The following is a 21,372-nucleotide window of genomic DNA, read 5'->3' as shown; positions in this document are numbered from 1 at the left end:
GACAACTAGAGCCCCAGATACAGATCCCCTGTAAAGACCTTGTCTAAGAGGACCACCAGGACAAGACCACAGGAAACAGATGATTCTTCTGCACAATCTGACTTTGCTGCATCCTGGAATTGAACTACTGGTTTCGTCTGGTCAGAGGAGAACTGGCCCCCCAACTGGGCCTGGTTTCTCCCAAGGTTTTTTTCTCCATTCTGTCACCGTTGGAGTTTCGGTTCCTTGCTGCTGTCGCCTCTGGCTTGCTTAGTTGGGGTCACTTCATCTACAGCGATATCGTTGACTTGATTGCAAATAAATGTACAGAATTCAATGATGAACTGCCTTAAACTATCATTTTGCATTATTGACACACTGTTTTCCTAATGAATGTTGTTCAGTTGCTTTGACGCAATGTATTTTGTTTAAAGCGCTATATAAATAAAGGTGACTTGACTTGACTTGACTTGACGTGACAAAAACTGCATTCTTCCATCTTAGAAACATTGCCAAGCTCTGACACATGCTACCTGTTTCTGATGCAGAAAAGCTAGTTCATGCATTCATGACCTCTAGACTGGACTATTGTAATGTACTTCTAGGTGGTTGTCCTGCATCTTCAATAAACAAGCTACAGGTAGTCCAAAATGCGGCAGCTAGAGTCCTTACCAGGTCAAAAAAATCTGATCATATTAGCCCAATTTTAAAGTCTCTGCACTGGCTACCTATTAAGTTCTGTATCATTTACAAATTATCATTACTTACCTATAAGGCCCTAAATGGTTTAGCTCCTGCGTACCTAACTAGCCTTATACCACGTTACAATCCATCACGCTCCCTAAGGTCACAAAACGCAAAGTCCACTAAAGGAGGTAGAGCTTTTTCACATTTGGCTCCCAAACTCTGGAATAGCCTTCCTGATAATGTTCGGGGTTCAGACCCACTCTCTCTGTTTAAATCTAGATTAAAAAAGCATCTCTTTCGCCAAGCATTTGAATAATGTATCTTAAATTGTGCGTATAGTTGTATCTGATCAAATGTGCATTTTTATTCTTTAGCTTGGGTTAAACTAATTAATTTTACTTTATTGGAACAGCAGCTATGCTAATGATGTCTCTATTTGTTTCTATGTTTTGACACAGGATTTACATCCCGTGGTAACTAGGATTTACACAAGCTCCAGTCTGGATCCAGAACACCTGAGAAGAGATGATGCTGACCCTCAGATGATGCTAAACCTGAATTAACAACAGAACTAACAAATATTGCTACAAGTGTGACTGCATCATATAATAATTATTAATTATTAATAATATTAATAATGTTCATCATCTGGCTGACTACGTCTTGTATTAATTTTTTCTACAAATCCTGTCATACGTGCACAAACTGACAGTCACCACTTATAAGCTATTACTAAATATTGTAGAAACATAATTTTCTGTAAAGTTGCTTTGTAACGATTTGTATTGTAAAAAGCGCTATACAAATAAACTTGAATTGAACTTGAATTGAATTGAACTTTAGTTTAGGAACCAAATCACACTATGGGATATAGGCACACATATGGGCTGTTTATTAGTATATTTATAGCACACAATGCATTATTCTCCAATCAGGTTCATTTTTTGTTTTCATTTAACATTAGATGATTAGGACCTCTACATCCCTGAAAGACAGCGGAGACCAGGACAACTAGAGCCCCAGATACAGATCCCCTGTAAAGACCTTGTCTCAGAGGAGCACCAGGACAAGACCACAGGAAACAGATGATTCTTCTGCACAATCTGACTTTGCTGCAGCCTGGAATTGAACTACTGGTTTCGTCTGGTCAGAGGAGAACTGGCCCCCAACTGAGCCTGGTTTCTCCCAAGGTTTTTTTCTCCATTCTGTCACCGATGGAGTTTCGGTTCCTTGCCGCTGTCGCCTCTGGCTTGCTTTGTTGAGGACACTTCATCTATAGCGATATCGTTGACTTGATTGCAAATAAATGCACAGACACTATTTAACTGGACAGAGATGACATATAACTGAATCCAATGATGAACTGCCTTTAACTATCATTTTTGCATTATTGACACTGTTTTCCTAATGAATGTTGTTCAGTTGCTTTGACGCAATGTATTTTGTTTAAAGCGCTATATAAATAAAGGTGACTTTGACTTTGACTTTCTGGGGGATGGTGAAGGCACCTCTCCCTCCCCTGGATGAGGGCCAGGCGGAGAATCTGGAATTCTCAACGAGAGAGTAGGTTTCTCCCTCTCTGGGTCCCAGGAGGGGACGGAGAGTTGCAGACGGTGAGGCACTGGACCTCACTCATCCTCCTCCTTCGTCAGATGGCAGCAGGGGGCGGTTTGAGAGCATTAACAAAAGCCCTACTCACGCACCCTGTACCAACCTCTGGAAGCGGATGAGCCCTGCACCCCGCACTCACACCACACTCCGGCCTGCTCACAAGCCACCTGAGTTGGGTCCCTGGGTTCCACCTCGCTGCCCCACCGTGGGTATGGCCCTCTTGTACGGTTTCTAAGTGCCTGGTCAGTGCTGCCTTCTGGCTTCTACGGACCACCAGCCTCGGAAATGCTATTCAGTTCACCCAGTGTCCACCCTAATTCAGTGGTATCCGCTTCACTACAGTAAAAGCAGCCGATGCCCCTGTTCTGTGGGCAGAGATAGCAGTCCTACTGGCGAAGGACACGATAGAGCCAGTCCCTCCAGCTGATATGAGGACTGGGTTTTACAGCCCTTACTTCATTGTACCCAAGAAAGGCGTTGGGTTACGTTTTGAATCAGGCCCTTTATTGGCTACCGTTCAAAATTTTGACGCAGGAATGCATTTTCGGGTGCATCCATCCCCGAGATTGGTTTGTAGCGTTCGACCTGAAGGACGAGTACTTTCATGTATCATGTTTCATGTATATCTCATGTTCCTTTCCTTTCAGCACTATTGTATTATATTTCATAGTATAAGTATTGTGCATGGTATGTTCAAACAGAAAATTCCTGAAGGAAAAGTGTACTTTTTAAATTTAAAAACTTTTTAAACTTAAACTATATATAAGGAATAGTGCATGGTTTACGTGCATAGTTTAGTGACTAGTTAATACTATTGTAAGTTAATTTCTTTATAGAGAAAATTAATAAATTGGGATGCTTTTCGAATGAAAAGTGTTGCACTCTATAATGAGAAAAGAAAAGAAAAGAAAGGCCTCAGAATGACTATAGATTATTTGTAAAGAATGAAAAGATGGAAAGATCTCTTTGTATTGGCTAGATCAATTAAAACATTTTGTATAGTCTGTTTAATATATATATATATATATATATATATATATATATATATATATATATATATATATATATATATATATACTGAACTACACCATCGGGGTGTGCAGAACATACATACCTACCCACACAACGTATGACCTACTTTGCCTCTCTGTAGAGCACATGTTGCCTTTTTGGGATGATGTCTTTATTCTTGAATGTAGCATTGCTCTTAGGAATTTTTTTTCTGATAAAAATAATTCCAGAGGTATGAAGTCTAATAATAGTCAAAGATACCGAGCAGCTTATCGTAATTCAGCCATCTGATTGTTAAATATTCTAGCCTTCTAGATTATTTATTTATTTATTTATTTATTTATTTTAGAAACCAATGACAAATTAGTTGAAAACATTAGTGATGTTATCTTGACATGGAGGATGATGTAATTAGGGACCTGTTTTGTTCATTAGAGGGATATATGCAAAAGATGAAAAGTGAAACTGAGAAAGTGAAACACCTATATAATAATTACAAATAAAAGACTATATTTCCTTGAAAACATTTGCAGTTTGGAGGAATGAAAAATCACTTGAAAGATATCTTTAACCTTCAAAACCACTAAAAACTACTAAACAAACTAACTAACAAACTAACTAACTAATTGACTGACTATTATGACCTTATTACGACCTATAATTACGTTTTAAGGTTAAGCTTCCTCTAGTGGGCATTAAAAAATGACAGTGGTGTTGCATCTGTCGTCATGAAATTACGTATGACTGTCATTACCAATCAAAAATCATGTTTATTTAAATGCAACGTGTGGACTTTTAACACCGATCTCACTGTAATTTGTTCATATTTTACTACGTGGCTAATTCGTATGAATGACCACACCCAATCCCACCTCTAAACCTACCCCTCATAGAAATCATGCAAAATCATGATTTATAGAGCATATACATTTTATGAGCAAGTGTGTTCTCTGGGATCAAACCCATGATCACATGACTACATATAGTTGTATAACACAATGCTCTACCAACTGAGCTACATGAAACCTGAATTATAGTGCAGATAAAGGAGTACAAAACATTAATATGAAAATGTCCTTTTGCAGATAGGAGCACAAATGTATTATACGCATTGATGGGTCATATTTAAGAGATTTTGACAAATGACCTATACAGGCGTATTAGCTGGAAGACAGGTTGCCATCCATTCAGGATATCCCGTCTGTGGGCTGAGACTCAATAGCAACAACAAAAAATCTAATTCAAGTGTTACTGTGTTAATGAAACATTCAAGGGGGAATTAATTGTGCCTATAAATAATGTTGCTTTTTTGCACACTCTTCCCAAGTTGTTTTAGCAGGGGAATTATACAAAACAGGAGAATACAACTGCAACATGCCCCCCCAAAAAATCTGTACTTAATTCAGTTTACATGGCAATATTGTAGGCCAGTTCTAGGTTGTGAAATACCAAAATCTAGCATACAGTTCTAGGACTGTACAGATACTCTTCACCATTGTAATTTAGGCACCTAACTCAAAGTGTGCTCATCATCACAGCATTTCTTAATAGATACTTGATTATAACACTCTTCTTCATAACCTGATGAACCACTGCTATCATGATAAAAAAATAAAAAATAAATAATAATAATAATAATAATAATTGCACAGACATAAAAAAAATTAAAAATGAATAAAAGTTAAACTGCATTTATTCCCAAATTTAGAAAAAAATATATTATTATTATTATTATTATTAATAATAATAAATCATAACTCACATTTAGCTTTTCGGGGTAACACTTTAGAACATTGTCCCTAATGTTAATTAATAACTACACAGGAACAAATAACTAATGCACTAATAACATTCTAGTAACTACTGTTAACTAACAATAAATTCTGATTAATAAATAAGTAATAGTGCTCAGTTGAAAGTGGTAGTTCACTATTAGCTAATCAGTAACAAGGTATTTGAAATTAATGACTCAAGTGTTACTACATCTTTCTAAAGGAATTACTAATTATTTGGATCAGTATTCTAAAGTGAAGATCTCCGTAACCCACTAGTAATGACGTAAGTGTTACCAAATCTAGCAACAGGAATTACTATCCAGAATCTTACAAAAATCTCAAAAGGTTTTTTTTTTTTTTTTATTGCTTCCACTGTCCTCATTTGTAAGTCGCTTTGGATAAAAGCATAAATGTAATAAATGTAAAGGTAAATAATACTGATCTAAGTAATTAGTAATTCCTTCTGAAGAAATTGGTAATACTCGTTACCATGACCTTCACTTTAGAATTAATTATACATTATGCATTATTCATATTAATTATGAACCTGTTTAGAGTAGTTAGTTGATCTTGGGGGGGGGGGGGGGAGGTCTAACTACCACGTCACTTTAAGCACTATTATTTACTAATTTGTTAATCAGATTTTCTTGTTAGTTACTAGAAATTACCAGAGGGATAATAATGTGTTACACGTGTTCTTGTCTAGTTATTCATTAATGACAGAACAGTATTCTAAAGTGTTACTGCTTTTGGTTAAACTGGAATACAGGTGCTTAGTGAAAAACGAAAGAAAGAAAGAAAGAAAGAAAGAAAGAAAGAAAGAAAGAAAGAAAGAAAGAAAGAAAGAAAGAAAAAGAATTAGTGAATTCACCGCTCAGTCTCCTCACTTCTTTTCAAATCTGAAATTCATCATATTTGCCTCCAAATGTAGATTGTTAAACACATACAGATACTCTGTCAAACCAGGGATTGTTCATTTAAAAAAGGGAAAGAAACAGCCAGAAACATCACGGTATAACAATTTTGTTTTAGCAACTTATTTTCACTTGTTTAATTTATTCTTAAAATACTGAATAATAATTATAATAATTATAATAATAAAGTATTTAATGTAAATCAATCTAAGACTTTCTGTCTCTGGATGTGTCAAGACTTGTGGGAGGTGAGCACTGCAAACAAACACAAGCACAAAACTCAATCCCAGAAAACCCAAACAGAAGGGGTTTTCTCCAAACCTTTATAATACAAAAGCTAAAAGCAGTTTCTATGACTGTACTGAATGTTCACATTTCTGCAGTAAATCATTGCTTTGTGTGTTTGTTTTGTCCATTTTAAGAATCTGTAGTCATGTTTTTGAACATGTAAAAGGAAATTTGCTACTTGAGTTTGACCATAAACATTAAGACAGGCCTGGGTTATGGAGTAGAGCATCACCCACATTCTATATCTGTCATTTCCACAATGTTATTCATGTTAAATAAGGTTCTCTACAAAGGTACAACATATAAAATTGTTAAATATATAACTTGTAGGCCAAAATACATATAATGACATATTTCACTCCTGGTAATCAGAAATGACATTTTTTTAGGTTCCTTTTTTAATATTTTCTGACGATAAGCAAAGGGGTTGTCTTCCATTTAACCTTTCATGCTTAATGCAAACCATCCAAAATGTTGCTACTGAAAAATTCTAATTAAATTTGTTGACGTTTTTATGTGTACAGTATCTATATCCTTGTTATCCTTGAAATACAGTGGTTAATTCAGTTCAAGGAAATGCCTTTAAAGTATTAAAGGTTTTCCTCTGATTCTGATAAATGGGTATGGTTGATCCAGTCATTTTAATTTTCCATGTCAGCATTCCATTTGTAGACCAATGCTGTATAGCATAGTCTTTCTATATCTATATCTATCTCTCTCTCTACATTTAGGTTTATACATATATTTTTTCTTTGCCTAAATTTTCCCTTTCAAGTCTGTCCTTTAGTCCACGCTCATGTAATCAATGCGTTTTTTTATTTTTTTTCGTATTATTTTTCCTCTTTGGTCTGTAAAAAATGAGCGTCAAAATCATCTTCCAGCAGAAAGCTGTTTCACAGAGCAGTTAAGTTCACAGTCTCATTATCAGGTCAGAACCACTCGTGGAGCCCCATAAAGCCTGTGTCTGGTTCAGTCTCAGACAGGGTAGGTGTCTCATTGTCCTGTGCTGTGCCCTTAAAGTCCTCAAGGCTCCTACTGTACCACCATCCATGAGGTGCTTTGTGAACGTAGAGTATGTTCTCCGTGGCAGAAGGGAGTGCTGCCCATTTACAAAGCCAAGACACAGACAGGTAGGCAGAGACAGGTGTAAAGCCGATGAGATATAGCAAGTATCTACAGCAGGTGGGTGAAGCTGCAAGAGGCCTCATCTGGTAGCGCTCCAGGAACCCCTCCCACTGTTAGGACACCTAGATCAACCAGAAACACACAGGAAATCAAAATCAGTTGTGCAATTCCAGGGGTGTAGCGATAATATGAAAACTGAATGAATATTGGGTCATCATTCTATATGATGGCGGCGCGCATAGTCGCAGCGGCTCAGTGCTCCTTAAAACAATGCGTTATGTGGCTGCTGTTTGTATTATTTTTTGTTGTTAAGACTTCCCGGGCTACACCATATATAATCTACAACAGAGAGGAATTATTGTATATCGGGAGAATATGCAAAGTTCCTGTAACGAGTGTCTTCCAACACTCGCATAATATCTTACCGGGAATAGCCAGAGCACCGGCGTCCCCATGGATTGTTACACCGAATGTCAAGCGCCGGAGGCGGCGGAGGGAACGAAAACAAAAGCGGGGCTGCAGGTCGGGCATCTTGGCTAGGCTAAAGACTGTGCATATATGTGAACAAAGACTGGTGTACAAATTCTACTGTTATTTATAAGCACTGCTCACCTGATCTAGAGCTGCTAGTTGTTAAGTGTAGACCTTTTTATTTGCCACGTGAATTTACTGTCACCGTGGTAACAGCGGTCTACATTCCACCAGACGCAGACCGTAATTTAGCATTGGGTCATGCACTAACAGCTATAGACAAACAGCAAAACAATTATCCAGAAGGCATTTTTATTGTGGCTGGTGATTTTAACCATGTTAATCTTAAAACAGTGTTACCCAGTTTTTATCAGCATGTTAAATGTGCAACACGAGGGAATAACATACTGGACTGTGTATACTCTAATATAAAAAAGGGATACAGAGCCTTCCCCCTCGCACACCTGGGCCAGTCCGATCACTTGTCACTATCCCTGATTCCGGCATATCGCCCTGTCATTAAAAAGCAGAAGACTACTGTGAGAACTGTTAAGAGGTGGCCTGAAGACGCATCTCTACAGCTACAAGACTGCTTTGAGCGAACAAACTGGACTTTGTTTTTTAATCAGGATGTGAATGAATATGCTTTTACTGTTCTCTGTTACATCAGGACTTGTGTTGAAAATATTACTATCAACACACGCATCAAGATCCCTCCTAACAGAAAACCTTGGATGACGGTGGAGGTCCATGCCTTTCTGAGGGAGCGCAATACAGCATTTAAATCTGGGGACAGAGCACTATATAATACATCAAGGTACAACTTGAAAAAGGGCATCAAGCAGGCAAAAGCAGCATACAAGGAAAAGATAGAGGGTCACTTTACCAATAAAGATCCAACACGTGTGTGGCAAGGAATACAACAAATAACTAATTACAGGGCCAGCCGTGAACCAACTACAAAAATCAATGGAGCTCCCCCCCCCCCTGCTGATACAGATTTTACATTTACAGTAACAGCAGAGGAAGTGAGATGCAGCTTTAGGTCTGTAAACACTAGAAAGGCAGAGGGACCGGACGCGATCCCAGGAAGAGTGCTCAGAGAATGCGCCTACCAGCTCGCAGATGTCTTTGCAGACATATTTAATATGTCTCTGGCCACATCAACCGTACCGACCTGCTTTAAAACAGCAACTATCATTCCAGTGCCTAAGAAAAGTCACATCAGCACCTTGAATGATTATAGACCTGTAGCGCTCACCCCCATTGCTGAAAAGTGCTTTGAGAGGCTGGTGATGAAGCATGTTAAATCTGTTCTTCCCATCAACCTGGACCAGCATCAGTATGCCTACAGGGAAAATAGGTCCACAGAAGATGCAATCATTACAGCCCTCCATAAAGCGCTAACACATCTGGACAAGGGGAAGACATACGTGAGACTACTTTTCATCGATTATAGTTCAGCGTTTAATACTATTATTCCTAATCAGCTGGTCACTAAACTTCTTGACTTGGGTCTTAGCAGTAGCCTGTGTATGTGGATAAAGGATTTCCTGACAGATCGACCACAGACAGTGAGACTGGGCTCATACCGATCTTCAAGCCTGTCCGTCAGCACTGGAGCACCACAAGGCTGCGTGTTGAGCCCGTTGCTATATTCCATCTACACGTACGACTGCATCTCCACCCACCCCTCGAACACAATGATAAAATTTGCGGATGATACAACTGTGGTGGGAGAAATCTCAAACGACGATGAGAATGCATACAGAGATGAAGTTGACAGATTGACAGGATGGTGCAAAAACAACAATTTGACCATGAATGTTAAGAAAACAAAGGAGATAATAGTGGACTTCAGAAGGTGTAAGGAGGACCCTCAACCCCTCATAATTAATGGTGAGGAAGTGGAAAAGGTATCATGTTTTAAATTCTTGGGGATCATGATCTCAGAGGACCTCAAATGGGAGATAAATACTACCGCTATGGTTAAAAAGGCGCAACAGCGACTTTACTTTTTAAGAACACTCAAAAGGAGCCATTTGCCTGCTGAGCTTCTTAAGATCTTTTATCAATGTGCCATAGAAAGTGTCATAACATACGGGATTTCTGCATGGTATGCTAATAGCACAGGGAAGGACAGGAAATCTCTTGATCGAGTTATAAGATCTGCTGAAAAAACCATTGGACTTCCCCTGAACCGACTGGATGATATTTTTAAGATCCGCTGCCTCCGCCGAGCACGTAACATTCTACAGGACGAGACACACCCCTCAAACCATCTTTTCTCCTTGCTTCTATCTGGCAGGCGGTACCGGGCTCTTAGTGCACGGAATTCCAGGCTGCAGAACAGTTTCATTGCAAGGGCCATTGCAGAACTGAATAATTATACACTCCTACCTCCCAGTCAGCACAGTTGCACTTTATAGGAACGGACTTTATGTAATGGAACTTAAGTGTAATGTTGGATGCCCTGTTATTTTTAACTATATTTATTGTGTGAATGTGTATATGAATGTGAGCATTGTTTTCTTAGAGGATGCACAAGCAAATTTCGTTGTATGGTACTACTGCATAATGACAATAAATTTACTTACTTACTTACTTGAATTGACTCAAGGAAAAGGACTCTTGAAAATTTTAAAAGCAACTCGAGTCTTTTATTCTTTAATACTTATATAAATGATATTCAAAAGGCGGACTGCATCTTCACCCCAGCATCCGTCTGGACCACGAGCCATAACATAACACACAATTTTAAGTGAGCAGCATGTCAAAACAGTGGAGTGAATCACATAACAAGCACTCAGTTTAATTTATGGTAAAAATCTTTCAACGCTATATCCTCTAGTAAAGTGGTTCCCAACCCTTTTCAACTCGCGGCCCACACAAGCAAACACTTATGTTTCCGCGGCCCACTGCAAAAAAAATTAACTGACCCCGCTGTTGTTGGATTAATAACTTAGTACTCAGAAGCTAGATTGTTAACTGTATTTATTGATTGAACTAGGGCTGTGCGATATGAAACAAAAAAACTATCGCGATTTTGATCAATTTTGCGATAGTGACACAGATATGCTTTTACAGTCATAAATGCATTCAGCATTAATTTGAAACATATTTCCAAAAGAAAACCAATTAGAGCTTTATCAAAAAGTGAAGTGACATTCAGCCAAGTATGGTGACCCATACTCAGAATTTGTGCTCTGCATTTAACCCATCCGAAATGCACACACACAGAGCAGTGAACACACACACACACTGTGAACACACACCCGGAGCAGTGGGCAGCCATTTATGCTGCGGCGCCCGGGGAGCAGTTGGGGGTTCGATGCCTTGCTCAAGGGCACCTAAGTCGTGGTATTGAAGGTGGAGAGAGAACTGTACATGCACTCCCCCCACCCACAATTCCTGCCGGCCCGGGACTCAAACTCACAACCTTTCGATTGGGAGTCCGACTCTCTAACCATTAGGCCACGACTTCCCGTCACTAGAACAGACATAAGTCAAAATAATAACTGATAAAGATGTAACAAAATGTATAGACTTATGGCAAAAAGTCGTCCAAAAAATGTCCAGGAACTTTTTTGTTTCTTTTTTGCCATGCATTGTTCATAGAGCTCATTAATTGTAGCGGTGCCTCAGGTGTTTGCAGTGTGTATACAGTATGTGTATGCGGTCAGCAACGAGAGCACATAAATATAACGCAAAAGCACATTAGAATAAAGCACAAGCGCGAATCTCTCTGTTCGCACGTAGATTTCCTTTGCTTTGTCACAAAACCAGACGTGCTTGCTCAGATACATGCTGCTAATTATTTTTGCACGTTTTTATTTCTAGCCTTTTACCGCGTGCAATCTGAACACTCTGATCCGTTAACATGGGCTCGGAAAAAAAGACGCATCACAGACAGTGTGTGAACCTGCAGGTCCATGGAGTTAGGCATATGGCCAGTCTGTTCTGTTCTCGCACTAGGCGTGCTGCATTCTGATTGGATACTGCGGGAGGTCAGCGCTAAAAAAGCGTGCTTTAAATGGTGCTATAAAGCGATTTAGACATCGTGCAAGCTCAAATCGTGAGTTTATTATGATTTAGATTAATCACACAGCCCGAGAATAGACTGGAAATTATCAGAAAATAACTCGGGCTGGCACCGCTCAGCAAAACGGGAAAAGATCCAGGCAGAGCTCGGCAGCGGATAGACAGTCAGCGGAGCAAGCAGTCAGGAGGGAACAAGTTGACAGCCATTTATGTATGTTTGAATTTGTTGTTCTGTAGAATATGCAGCAAAAATATCTAAGATAAATTGGTGGTTTATTCTTAAAGCAATCAGCGAGCTCGAATAGTGGAAGCATAGTAACAGTTTAATATTTCTTTTTTGTTATTTAATTATATATATGGAATGATGTTATTATGTTATGACTTAGACATTTTTACATATATTAAAAATATTATTATTTCTTTTAACAGTAATTGGCGGACCACCTGCAATACCACCGCGGACCACAGGTTGAAAACCACTGCTCTAGTATATTTATCTAAAGCCAAATATGCTTTGCTTTTTCAGCTCCGTGCACTCTCTCTCTCTCACTTCCGGTGTAATTGTTGGGTGAGCGTGCTTACTGAGTGCGAGTGCAGTGGTTTCTGTGAGTGAATCTTTTTCTTTCTTTCTGGCTTTTTTCTTAGTTTGTGTGTGTTTTGCTTTAAGTTATAGTTGTTTTGGGCTGTGTGCTACCTGTTTTACTGGGAGCATGATTTTTTTCTCGTTATGGCAAACTGGCCTCTCTCATTAAAAAGGTCCCTATAAGCAGTGGGTCGGCCTTACTGAAATGTTGTTTCGTTCAGACGTTTCGTTTATATCATGAATGATGATGCTGACTTGGATGTGTCCTTGCACTTTCGGGCTGATGAGTATGATTACATTATTTACAGAACAACTGACAAAATTAAATGGTTTAATTGTGGGCAAACCAGTCACTTAATACATGCTTGTCAAGCCAAAAATTCGAACAACCCGTCAGCTAGTGGTGACGTAGGCATAAGTGATGTGGTGGTTAACGCTGAACCCGATGTAGCAGGATCGTCGGACGAGGTTCATGGTGTTTTAGGAGTAAGAGTAGTCGAGGACAAATATGATGATGATTTACCTGTGATCACGGTAACTACTGCTAAAGAATTAGTAGCTGTTTTCTGGTTCAGGACTGTGTAATGATCAGGCAGCGGTAGCTGTCATTGAGACATGCTTTCGATAATGTCCTACAATCTACTGTGAAGAATATATGTGAGTCCCATTAAAGAAGAACAAGTCTGGTAAATCTCTGATTGTTAGACATGCACAGAAGTCAGATATAACTGAGTTAAGTGACAGGGATGAAACGGAAAGAGGAGGAATTTCCTGTGGGCAGGTTTTGTTTTTGAATGTATGTGTCATGTTAAGGTTGCCACTCTAAATTTGAATGGTGCTATAGATATGCACATAAGAGCTGAATTATTTGAAGTAATACATAAAAAAAAAAAAAAAAAAAAAAAAAAATATATATATATATATATATATATATATATATATATATATATATATATATATATATATATATGTATATGTATATATATATATACAGTCGTGGCCAAAAGTTTTGAGAATTACATAAATATCGGAAATTGAAAAAGTTGCTGATTAAGTTTTTATAAAAGCAATTTGCATATACTCCAGAATGTTATGAAGAGTGATCAGATGAATTGCATAGTCCTTCTTTGCCATGAAAATTAACTTAATCCCCAAAAAACCTTTCCACTGCATTTCATTGCTGTCATTAAAGAACCTGCTGAGATCATTTCAGTAATCGTCTTGTTAACTGAGGGTGAGAATGTTGACTAGCACAAGGCTGGAGATCATTATGTCAGGCTGATTGGGTTAGAATGGCAGACTTGACATGTTAAAAGGAGGGTGATGCTTGAAATCATTGTTCTTCCATTGTTAACCATGGTGACCTGCAAAGAAACGTGTGCAGCCATCATTGCGTTGCATAAAAATGGCTTCACAGGCAAGAATATTGTGGCTACTAAGATTGCACCTAAATCAACATTTTATAGGATCATCAAGAACTTCAAGGAAAGAGGTTCAATTCTTGTAAAGAAGGCTTCAGGGCGTCCAAGAAAGTCCAGCAAGCGCCAGGATCGTCTCCTAAAGAGGATTCAGCTGCGGGATCGGAGTGCCACCAGTGCAGAGCTTGCTCAGGAATGGCAGCAGGCAGGTGTGAGCGCATCTGCACACAGTGAGGCCAATACTTTTGGAAGATGGCCTGGTGTCAAGAAGGGCAGCAAAGAAGCCACTTCTCTCCAAAAAAAAACATCAGGGACAGATTGATCTTCTGCAGAAAGTATAGTGAATCGACTGCTGAGGACTGGTGCATAGTCATATTCTCCGATGAAGCCCCTTTCCGATTGTTTGGGGCATCTGGAAAAAGGCTTGTCCGGAGAAGAAAAGGTGAGCGCTACCATCAGTCCTGTGTCATGCCAACAGTAAAGCATCCTGATAACATTCATGTGTGGGGTTGCTTCTCATCCAAGGGAGTGGGCTCACTCACAATTCTGCCCAAAAACACAGCCATGAATAAAGAATGGTACCAAAACACCCTCCAACAGCAACTTCTTCCAACAATCCAACAACAGTTTGTGGCAACAAGTGGCTCGGGGACCAGAATGTTGAAATTTTGGGTCCATGGCCTGGAAACTCCCCAGATCTTAATCCCATCGAGAACTTGTGGTCAATCCTCAAGAGGCGGGTGGACAAACAAAAACCCACTAATTCTGACAAACTCCAAGAAGTGATTATGAAAGAATGGGTTGCTATCAGTCAGGATTTGGCCCAGAAGTGCTTGTAATTATATTTCAGTACATCACAGAAACAAATATCTAAAAGCAGTTTAGCAGCAAACTTTTTGAATACTAATATTTATGTAATTCTCAAAACTTTTGGCCACGACTGTATATATATATATGTTACTCTTTCACAAGAGACGCATATTGATTGGGAAGTAGAATGGAATGGGATTGCTGTCTTAAGTCATAATACTTCACTTAGTGGTGGAGTTGCTATTCTTCTTGCTAAGAGTTTCAGCCCACACTCTTATTAGGCTGAAGAGGTTATTAAAGGTAGACTTTTGAAAGTAATAGTGTAACAAGTATACTCGGAAGCAGAAGGTCAGTATAAACAGGAATGGTTTCATTTTCACAGGAGAGCACTTGATAGGTAAACAGGTGAGCAGATTCATGAATGAATATAATTACTTGGAGGAGACTTGGATGAGTAACGACTTCCTCCTTTCATACAGGAGTATACGAGGATGGAGTAGTGAACAGGAGGAGCACACACCTCTGTGTAGTCGCTGGAGCTGGAGTACGGAGGAGATGTTCGCTGGAGAAGGAGAGAGGAGGTAAGTAGACAGGTAAGTCAATACTGTCGATGCTAGTAACAAGATCAGATGTTACTTCCACTGTGTAATCATGAGATCGGATGGTGAATGAAGCTGAGGTGTGTGCTTATGTATGGTGGCTGAGTGGTGAATTAATTAACATCAGGTGCCAGTGATTAGTACTCAGGAGATGGGGTGCACTGGGATTGGCTGGGGAATGAACCTGACCAATCTGTGACAGTACCCCCATCTTCCACGGCCCACTTCTGAGGGCTGAATACCCCGAGAACGTGGTGGTCTTACTCTACCCTGAGGGGCTGGACGATCAGGGTGTGCCGTATGGCATTCTTCCAGAAGTACAGGGTTTAGGATATCGTCTCTGATACTCCAGATACTCCAATCTACCACCAAGGCACCGGGATTCCAGGAAAGGATCGGATTTGCTCATCCTGTGAGGACTGTTTGTGTCCGATCTTCTGTAACAAGTATACTTGGAAGCAGAAGGTCAGTATAAACAGGAATGGTTTCATTTTCACAGGAGAGCATTGAGAAGACTTGAGAGGTAAACAGGTGAGCACATCTGTGAATGAACAGGATTACTTGGAGACTTGGATGAGTAATGAATTCTTTCATTCAGGAGTATACGAGGATGGAGTAGTGAACAGGAGGAGCACACACCTCTGTGTAGTCGCTGGAGCTTGCCTTGGAAGGAGTATGGAGGAGATATTCGCTTGAGAAGGGGAGAGGAGGTAACCTTCTGACCTAGCTGGTAAGTGGGGGCTGTGGCTCTGCGAAGGTTGGCTGTCATCTTCTGCCTGTGCACTGCCCATTGTATATGGTGGTGAGCATTGTCCCAGACTCTCTCGCTCTCCTGGAACCAGTAATCAACGGCGGGAACATCCGAGGGCTCTCCTGACCAGGGAAATAGTGGGGGTCGGTAACCAAGCACGCACTGGAAGGGAGTGAGACCAGTTGATGGTTGACGTAGAGAGTTCTGGGTGTACTCGGCCCAGCCCAGGAACTGGTTCCAGGAGTCCTGGTGGCCATGGCAGAAGGTTCGTAGGAATTGTCCGACTTCTTGTATTTTTGGTTCTGTTTGTCCCTTAGATTGGGGATGATAGCCGAAGGAGACACTTACGATCACACCAAGAAGCTTGAAAGATTTCCATACTCTGGATATAAATTGTGGACCACGTTCTGACACAATGTCCTCTGGAATGCCATATTGCCTGAAGACCCAGTTGAATGGGAGTTCTGCTGTCACCAGAGCTGTAGGTAGACCTTTGAGTGGAATGAAGCGACAGAACTTGGAGAATCAATCGATAATAACTAGAATACAAGTGTTAACGTCAGAGGGGGTTAGATCAGTGATGAAGTCGACTCCCATGTGTGACCATGGACAGTTTAGTATGGGTAATGGGAACAGTTTGCCAGCAGGAAAGTGATGGGAACTCTTGGAGATGGCACACTCAGGACAACCTTCTCACATCCTTTGCCATGTTGGGCCACCAGAAGCGGTCATTTAGCTGTGAAAGAGTGGCGTTGGCCCCGGGTGGCCAGTGCCCAAGGATGAGTGCATGGTGTGGATGAGAGGAGTGCGCTGTATCTGTGGTACATACCGATGTCCTGGGGGACAGCCCGGTAGAGTGGCGAGAGCATCAGTGGCGACTGGAGGAGTTATCCATTGGATGAGGCTGACAATGAGATGAGTGGGGATTATTCTTTCCGGTTCCTCAACTGCTTCCTCCGAAGTATTGGTACGGGACAAGACATCTGCTTCGATATTACAGGGACCTGGTCTATAGGAAATAGTCAACTTGAATCTGGTGAAGAAAAAGCCCACCTGGCCTGGTGGGGATTTAGGTGTTTTGCGTCTTGAAGGTATTGTAGAATCTTTTGATCAGAACTAAAAAAAGATGAGGCGCTCCCTCCAACCAATGTCTCCACTCTCCTAGAGCCAGTTTGATTGCAGGTAGTTTTCGGTTACCGATATCATAATTTTTCTCCTTTAGCTTATGTGAAAAGAAAGTACATGGATGGAGTTTAGGAGGATTCCCCTGCCGCTGGGAAAGAACAGCTCCCATTCCTGTTGTAGAGGCATCAACTTCAACCACGAAAGGGAGCTCAGGGTTAGGGTGAACGAGGAACGGAGCACTGGTGAAGACTCTTTTGAAGGCAGCGGAGGCTTCGGTGGCAGCTGGTGTCCAGGACAGAGACTTGGGCTTGTCTCTAAGAAGGTTGGTTAATGGACTAGTGATGGAGCTGTAATTCTCTGTGAAGCGGCAATAGAAATTGGAGTATCCTAGAAAACGTTGAAGTTCCTTGATGGTTGAGGATACTGGCCAGGAAGAAATTGCCTCTATCTTCCCCTCATCCATGTGAATGCCAGTATTGTCTATTACGTACCCTAGGGACTGTACAGAGGGCTGGTGGAAGGTACATTTTTCTGCTTTTAGGGAGTTGAAATTGTCTTAATCATCTCAGGACTGCTGTTACGTGCTGACGATGCTCAGCCAAGCTCTGGGAGTAGAGGAGTATGTCATCTATATAAACGATAACGAAACGGTGAAGGAACTTCCGAAGTACCTCATGCATGACATCCTGAAAGACAGAAGGGGCATTGAAAAGGCCATACGGCATTTGGAGTGGCCAGTAGGGGTCAAAAAGGCTGTCTTCCATTCATCTCCCTGGTGTATGCGGATGAGGTCATATGCACTGCAGAGATCTAACTTGGTGAAAATGGTGGCCCCACATAGTTGATCTAATGCTGCTGGGACGAGGGGAAGAGGAAAACGGAATTTGATTGTGATCTCATTCAATGCCTGGTAATCAATGCAGAGCCGCAAGCCTCTGTCCTTTTTTGCCACGAAGAAGAAAATGGACGCAGCAGGGGAGGTTGATGGGAATATATAGCCCTGCTTGAGGGCTTCCTCCACATACTCCTCCATGGCCTTCTGTTCGGGCAGTGACAGAGGAAAGATTTTTTCATGGGGCACTGGCTCACCAGGGATCAGATCAATAGCACAATCACAGGGTTGGTGAGGTGGTAATTGGGATGCCTTTTTGTGACAGAATACAAATCACTGAACAAAGTATAGCAGGGTGGTATCAGGGTGGTATGGGGAGGACCTGTGAGTGAAGAGATAATGAAGGTGATTTTAGAGTGTTCTGTAGTATACAATTGTGGTTGTGTATGGCTAGTGAACATTGCAGCAAGAACCCATTGCATTCCTCCACCGTGCCAGAGAAGGGCGCTGGTCTGACCACAGGGCTGGAGAACACTAGCGTTAGCAGTAGCTTGAGAGGGGTTTGTCCTAGCGGGTGATACTGAATAGGCTGGTGGAGCCGATGGATGTAGCAACACTCCCCGGAGTGAGTCAACAAGTTCCTGGAAGGGATCGGATTTGCTCATCCTGTGAGGACTGTTTGTGTCCGATCTTCTGTAACAAGTATACTTGGAAGCAGAAGGTCAGTATAAACAGGAATGGTTTCATTTTCACAGGAGAGCATTGAGAAGACTTGAGAGGTAAACAGGTGAGCACATCTGTGAATGAACAGGATTACTTGGAGACTTGGATGAGTAATGAATTCTTTCATTCAGGAGTATACGAGGATGGAGTAGTGAACAGGAGGAGCACACACCTCTGTGTAGTCGCTGGAGCTTGCCTTGGAAGGAGTATGGAGGAGATATTCGCTTGAGAAGGGGAGAGGAGGTAAGTAGACAGTAAGTCAATACTGTAAGTCAGTAAGTAAGTCAGTACTGTCAATGCTAGTAACAAGATCAGATGTAACTTCCACTGTGTAGTCACGAGATCTGATGGTGAATGAAGCTGAGGTGTGTGCTTATGTATGGTGGCTGAGTGGTGAATGAATTAAGATTCACCACTCCGGGGCGCTTCATAGTGTGCGACCCAGTAGTCTCCCAGTCGTTTTGTTGTTTCTAATCTTGTTTTAAACTGTTTTTTAAAACGTGTCTTAAACTGTGGCGCGTGTGTATGAAAGAAATAACTTGTCAGAGTTTCAGTAATGCAGATTATGGGTTTAGTCGTGGGGCTTTTTGCACTTTTTTGCGTGACAACGCTTCTTCTGGGCTTTGCCAGTCACACCGTAGGACATGGTGTATACGGGAAAATAAGCCGCGAGCTTCTCCTTTCCTTACGGACTTCTGCAGTGGGAACTGTACCATCGGGCATACCGATGGAACTTGGCAGGCCGTCTAAGTCGTCAGGTCACCAGAAACGAGGAAGAAGAGGTGGTTTGCGTCGGAGATTTAAGACTCTTCGGCTTGTCAACTGCCGCAAATTACCACCACTTCCTTCGGTCCTGCTGTCTAATGTACAGTCTATCAGAAACAAGTTAGATGAGCTGGAAACATATGCTAAGTTTAAACGGGAAGTAAAGGACACTTGTCTTCTTGCCTTTACTGAAACATGGCTCGGTGATGCAAACCCGGACTCGGACCTGAACTTAACTGGGTTTGGAAGCCCAATTCGTATGGACCGGTCATCGGAGATCACCGGCAAGAACCGAGGAGGAGGCGTGTGCTTCTACGTGAACGAAAGGTACTGTAACACTGTCGTGATCAGAGAAAAGATATGTACCACAGATGTGGAATTGTTGACTATTTCTCTCCGTCCTTTTTATCTGCCTCACAAATTTCAACAGCTCTTTTACACATTAGTATACATTTACCCACGGGCCAATGCCACAGTTGCTGCCCAGCTGATCGCTGACGTCACGCATAAACTGGACTTTATTTGCCCAGAGGCACCTAAGTTTATTCTTGGAGATTTTAATCATTGCAATTTAAAAAAGACTTTGAGGACGTATGAACAGTGTGTAAGTTGTTCTACAACAAAGAAGAACACTATGCTAGATTTATGTTATGGCTCAGTAAGCGGGGCTTACAAATCTCTGCCTATGCCTTTGGTGATTCTTACCATGACAGTGTCTATCTCATGCCTGTATACAAACCATTCTTCAGGCGCCTAGAGCGGGAGGAAAAGACAGTGAAAATTTGGTCAGAGGCCAGCATCTCCTCTCTCCAGGCATGCTTCGAGTGTACAGACTGGCAATGTTTTTATGAAACTTATAGACACTGTTTCATCATATATCACATTCTGTATGGACTCAGTAATCCCATCTAAAAAAGTGGTTATTTTCCCTAATAATATACCTTGGGTGACCAAAGAACTTAAATCTGCCATCAATAAAAAGAAAAGAATATTTTATTCAGGAAACCCACTGGAGAAAAAAGCAGCTTCTAGAGAAGTTAAGGTTGAAATAAGGAAGGCCAAAATGAATTACAGAAATAAAATTGAAAGTCTGTATTGTAGAGGGGACCTTAGGGCAGCCTGGACAGGTATAAAATCCATGGCATCAATTAATCAGTATTCCTGTGAGACCAAGCAGGTCATGATTTGCTGATTTGGCAAATGGCTTTAATTCTTTCTTTTCTTGTTTTGAAAGGTTTGATTTTCTGAATAATATCTCCAAAATGCGGGAATCTTTGGTTCCAAAGAATGGTCTAGTGATAACACAAGGTAGTGTCACAAATCTTTTCAAGAAATTAAATGTACGTAAAACTGCTGGCCCTGATTCCATCTGTGGACGCGTTTTGTGTTATTGCACAGACCAGCTCAGTGAGGTGTTTACAACACTTTTTCAGATGTGTATCGAGTGTGGTCAGATTCCTGCCATATGGAAAACATCAATTATAATTCCTGTCCCTAAATCTAAAAATCCAAGAGAAATGAAAGAATTCAGACCAGTTGCACTAACATCACTTGTGATGAAAACTTTCGAGAAAATATTGAAAGATGAAATTGTTTCCCTAATTAATGGAAAATTAGATCCATTACAATTTGCTTATCAAGCTGGGAAAGGTGTGGATGACTCTAAGATTTTCATCTTAGATAGATTATACAAGCACTCGAAAGACCTAAATCACATGCACGACTTTTATTCGCAGATTTTTCTTCAGCTTTTAATAAGATGCAGCCTCATATTCTAATTGAGAGACTGGCCTCTTATTTTAATTTACCTGATCAGATTTTATTACTGCTCTTAAATTTTTTAACTGACAGACTACAGAAGGTA

The 21,372-nt window shown here is 40.8% G+C and overlaps 1 protein-coding gene across 2 annotated transcripts in view; it reads right to left on the bottom strand.

Annotated features, from left to right (window-relative positions):
• Positions 1–6,371: 6,371 nt before the first annotated feature.
• The window catches only part of tafa5a (TAFA chemokine like family member 5a), a 168,587-nt gene continuing 153,586 nt past the window's right edge, over positions 6,372–21,372 (bottom strand). For both annotated transcript variants that reach the window (XM_059511507.1, XM_059511508.1), the window contains exon 4: positions 6,372–7,512. In XM_059511507.1, coding sequence (XP_059367490.1) covers positions 7,504–7,512 — 9 coding nt within the window. In that variant the 3' untranslated portion in view covers positions 6,372–7,503. The remainder of the gene's footprint in view (positions 7,513–21,372) is intronic.

This window comes from Carassius carassius, chromosome 26 (assembly GCF_963082965.1).
Source record: "Carassius carassius chromosome 26, fCarCar2.1, whole genome shotgun sequence".
Classification (NCBI taxonomy): Eukaryota; Metazoa; Chordata; class Actinopteri; order Cypriniformes; family Cyprinidae; genus Carassius; species Carassius carassius.
This window is presented reverse-complemented; position numbering and strand designations above follow the sequence as displayed.